Source organism: Penaeus monodon, chromosome 41 (genome assembly GCF_015228065.2).
Source record: "Penaeus monodon isolate SGIC_2016 chromosome 41, NSTDA_Pmon_1, whole genome shotgun sequence".
Taxonomy (NCBI): Eukaryota; Metazoa; Arthropoda; class Malacostraca; order Decapoda; family Penaeidae; genus Penaeus; species Penaeus monodon.
Window position 1 is genome coordinate 12,209,527 of NC_051426.1, and position 5,000 is coordinate 12,214,526.

Consider the following 5,000-nt stretch of genomic DNA (forward strand, 5'->3'; position numbering starts at 1 on the left):
AGTACATTTAAGAACTGGAACGTTGTGCAGTCTGTTATTACCATAATCCCCTATTATTTTTTTGGACATTGCTTCTGTAAAAAGCAAAACAAAATTATGTTCTTATAATCAGTCAGCAGGGGTTTTATATTTGTTCACTAACATATTTTCGAAATTTATAATATGATAACTATTTGTAAGTAAAATGCCCATTTTCATCATAATTCTGTTATATATATATATATATATATATATATATAATATATATATATTATATATATATATATATGTATATATATATATATATATATATATATATATATATATATATATATATATATATATATATACATATATATATATATATATATATATATATATATATATATATATATATATATATATATATAATTTATATATATATATTGTTTTGTGTTTTTTAATACAATTATTATGTCGAGACGTCAGACAGACGCTCCTCCCCCTGTGCTAGTGGCGACCTTCCTCGTGCAGTTCCTCTTCTGCGTCGCCCTCTTCCTCGCCAACTGCTTCAGCGACGCCCCCTCTGCCGTGAAGAGACTCAGCGAAACGGAGGTACGAGTCACTGGGCAGCTGAACACACACAATAGCACTTATCATGCAGTCAAAGTAACATGGGGGTAAAATGAATAAAAAAATATACAAAACCAATAACAATAACAGAACAACAACAACAATAAAAAATCTTATTGTTACCGGATTTACATTGCCCTAAGGTCATATCAGTGAGATGATGCTCTGGCTTTTTATATAAGTATGAACCGCAGACAGAGAGAGAGAGAGAGAGAGAGAGAGAGAGAGAGAGAGAGAGAGAGAGAGAGAGAGAGAGAGAGAGAGAGAGAGAGAGAGAGAGAGAGAGAGAGATGCAAACCAACCCCTCCTCCCACAAAAAAAGATATATAACAAACACATCCCCTACCCCCCTTTCCCCTAAACCCCTCCCCTTTTCCAACCCACTAACCTCCCCCCTCCCCCTTCCCCCCCAGAATCCCTCTCCGCTTCTGCAAGCCTCCTTCGTCAACCGCCTCTTCTTCTTCTGGAGCGGATCCATCGTGTGGCGGGGCTGGCGGCGCCCTCTCACGTCCGAAGACCTCTGGGACTTGGTACCCGAGAACACGACCTCCACCCTCGGCGCGCAGTGGGAAGCCGCCACCAGGTAACAGGGCCTTTGGGTGGTTATTAAGAGTAGCGTACTGGGTGCGGTGTGGTGCGGTGGTAAGCGGTCTCGTCTAGCTATCTTGCTGACACGCGGCCAGTTCCCGCACCGCCCCGGTCATTCCTTGCACAGGAAGTAATTTAGAAGCAAATGGACACAGATAGCCTGTCAGACCAAGAATAACCATTAGTGATAAATGGAATATAAGTAAATTGTGAATTAATATAACTAAATTAATCATATATGAAAGGGTTTAGGATCTGAAGAAATGGGTTATATTATAGGGGTTTGTAGTGTTGGAAATAATGTAATGTTATGGGGGGTTGAAGAAATGGGTAATGTTATGGAGTTTGAGTTGTCTGGAATAGGTTAGCATTAATTGTTTGTGTTCAGAGGAAACAGGTTATATTATGGCGTGTGTGTTGTTAGATATAGGGTGATATTATGGGATTTGTCATCTGAGGAAATAGGCGATATGGGGTTTGTGTTGTTAGAAATATGGTGGCATTAATGGGTGTGTGTTTTTAGGAAATAGGTTATATTAAGGGGTTTGTGATGCTTGAAACAGGGTGAAATAGGGCAATAACAGGGTTTGTGTTGTTAGGAATAAAATAATATCTCTGTTATCCATAATAGGAAGAGCGTTTCTTTTACGCCTGTGTCAAAAAGAAAAAAAAAATTTGTATCTTAGGGATGAGTTAAAGGAACTCCTAATTACCAAAAAAACACCAATCAATTCGATATGTATATACTTACGCATTTAATACACATGACTTACACATCCTTACTACCCCAACATCCGCACACACAGCACAGACACCATACGCTCAAACGCCGATGTACAAGACCCCCAATACCTCTCTTTCAGAATCAAATCCTGGCCCACAAAGGAGAAAGACAAACACGGAGAAATACAATTCACGAGTTTGCCCTCATCAGAAAGCCAAACGCCCATCCTACTCAGCCTGTGGAGGATGTTTGGAAAGCCGTTCATCCTTCTGGGCGCCATCTACCTGCTGGCTGAAGGGTCGCGGTTCGTCACGCCCCAGGTGCTGAGGTTAGTGGCGACGGGATAACGAAAAGGAATATATAGATAGATGCATATAGATAGATAGATATAGATAAATAGATAGATAGATAGCCAGAGATTGATAGAGATATATAGATAAAGATATGTAGATAGAGATAGATAGAAAGATAGAGATAGATAGAGATTGATAGATAGACATAAATAGAGCTAGATAGATAGAGATAGATAGCTACAGGCAGAAAGATAGAGCTAGATAGATTGAGATAGAGAATGATAGACAGAGATAGAGATAGATAGATAGGGATAGATAGATAGATAGAGATTGATAGGGATATATAGATAGAGATAAAGAAATGAGAAAATAATAGGTTCGGAATAAAACGGTTTGGGTTTTATTATTGTGTGTGTGTGTGTGTGTGTATTGTCATTACACAATAATAAAACCCAAACCGTTTTATTCCGAACCTATTATTTTCTCATTTCTTTATCTCAGTCTGTCTATGTTAATTCTCCACACAATTCAAATTTCCTCTTCATCTAAAGCACACTTGTGTTTTTTCTGCACACCTTTCTCCTTCACAAACGTTCTTACACACTTCCTGGCGCAGCCTCTTCCGGTTCTCAATCCAACCACTCTTTCCTCCGTTTCATCAATTTCCAGTCTCGTTATAACCTTCATGGCGGACGAGAAGCAGCCTCCCTGGCACGGCTACCTGTATGCTGTGTCTCTGTTCCTCTCCTGCATCGTCTCGACCCTCCTCAGGAACAAATTCTACTTCAAGATCACCGTCCTCTCTGTTCGGGTTCGGTCCGTCATCATGTCGGCGGTGTACAGGAAGGTCAGTTGGGAGAGCCGAGTGGCCAAGCAGCTTGAGCACTTGTACACACCGGAACCACAGACACGTTTGCACTCATGCTTGAACATTTATTTTTTTTCTGAAATGTTACATTAATATTTTCCTAGTTTTTAACATAGCATTTCCCTCTTCTCTTTTCCTTCCTGCTTCCCCCACCAATGCCCCGACCCCCAGGCCCTCAGTCTCTCCGGGGCAGCGAGGCGGGACTCCACCCTGGGCGAGATCGTGAACCTGATGGCCGTGGACGCGCAGTGCGTCGGCGACACTATCATCCTGCTCTGGAGTCTCTTCGGGGCGCCCGCCATCTTCCTCATCACCATGGTCTTCTTGTGGGGGGAACTTGGTAAAGTCTCTCTAGGGTAGGAGTGTATGATATTGATTTATATGGTATATATGCATGATATAAACACACGCACACACGCGCACACACACACACACACACACACACACACACACACACACACACACACACACACACACACACACACACACACATATATATATATATATATATATATATATATATATATATATATATATATATATATATATATATATATATATCAGGTGCTACCATAAAGACAGCAACAATAAAAGTTACAACAATAATTATAACAGGAATTATAACATCAAATAGCCTATTATCCCCATTCTTAACACGACTTTGGCCATCGCCCTCCCTCCTTCAGGCGTGAGTGTGCTGGCCGGAGTTGCGGTCCTCTTCCTGATCGTTCCTCTGAACAGCTACTTGTCCAACAGAATGAAGAGTTTGCTGTTCGCTGCACTCAAGTTCCGCGATCAGAGAGTCAAGATGGTCAGCGAGATCATCAGCGGGATAAAGGTGAGTGTCTGTAATGTATTCTGAGAACAGTCTCAGGAAAGGAAACGATGACAACACACTTTGTTGAACTCTGATTCTCTTTTGAGAAGAAATAAATGAAATGGTATTGAAGGTGGCAAATTTCAATAAAAACTACAAAGAAAATATTTTCGTAAATGCTCAAATTATATAGCAGCGCTAGCTGATTAGAATAAAAAAAGGAGGCTTGTTAATTAGAAGTACTCTAGAATCTGGAATGAATTTCCAATGATTTCTTTTCTGAAACTGGAGGAGTTACAGTGAGTTCTTAACTGGTGGGTCACAGAGGGTTAGCGTGGGGGTTGCAAAGCCTTCGGGAAAATAATGCCTTCATGTCTGATAGTGTTCATATTAAGAATATGCTATGAAGCCCTGTCTTCAAGTTTTGCATTATAGTTAGTTGAATAAAGCTTGCTCAGACTATGGAATATTTCTTTCTCTTAGTCCAGAATTCTATTGTAAATAGAATGGCTGAAGTTAGGGTGAAGGGGGTTGCAGATGTGTGGGAGGTTTCAGAAAGGGGTCGCACATGCAAAAAGGGTGGGAACCACTACCCTGGTCCGTTTGAAATATAAAGCTGAGTTAAGAGAAAAAAAGGTCTGTACTAGCCCTTGCGTGGGAGGACCGAAAACCGAATCATCAGTTAAAATAGATAGTAACGATGATACTAAGAGGACATGATTCAAGGAAAGGGGATTGACTGTAATACTAAATATGTCTCTGTGCTTGAGTGTACGTCTTTATATAAGAGGTCATGCTAATGTAGATGAGCATAACACCTATATTTGCCCACTTAATCCCTCATCCCCTAATCATCGCCTCCCGCAATCACAGGTCCTAAAGCTGTATGCCTGGGAAGGGTCTTTTGCCAGCAAGGTGCAAGAAGTGAGGAATGAAGAAATAAGGCTCCTGAAGAAAGTGGCTTTCCTCAAAGCTTTCAATTCTTTCATTTTTAACAGCTCTCCTTGCATGGTAAGTTATGAAAGCTTAATTGTTTGTAGTTATATCTATCATATACTATTTAGGAAGATTTCAAACTCTGATTGATTATTTCATGTCACAGGATTATTTTATATTTAT

At 40.2% G+C, this 5,000-nt stretch overlaps 1 protein-coding gene across 5 annotated transcripts in view; it reads left to right on the forward strand.

The window, feature by feature from the left end:
- LOC119598681 (multidrug resistance-associated protein 1-like) overlaps positions 1-5,000 on the forward strand; it is a 36,970-nt gene that overhangs the window by 19,816 nt on the left and 12,154 nt on the right. For all 5 annotated transcript variants that reach the window (XM_037948409.1, XM_037948411.1, XM_037948410.1 and 2 more), the window contains 7 exons: positions 448-573; positions 1,005-1,174; positions 2,043-2,231; positions 2,866-3,043; positions 3,236-3,404; positions 3,751-3,902; positions 4,755-4,892. In XM_037948409.1, the coding sequence (XP_037804337.1) occupies positions 448-573; positions 1,005-1,174; positions 2,043-2,231; positions 2,866-3,043; positions 3,236-3,404; positions 3,751-3,902; positions 4,755-4,892 (1,122 nt within the window). The remainder of the gene's footprint in view (positions 1-447; positions 574-1,004; positions 1,175-2,042; positions 2,232-2,865; positions 3,044-3,235; positions 3,405-3,750; positions 3,903-4,754; positions 4,893-5,000) is intronic.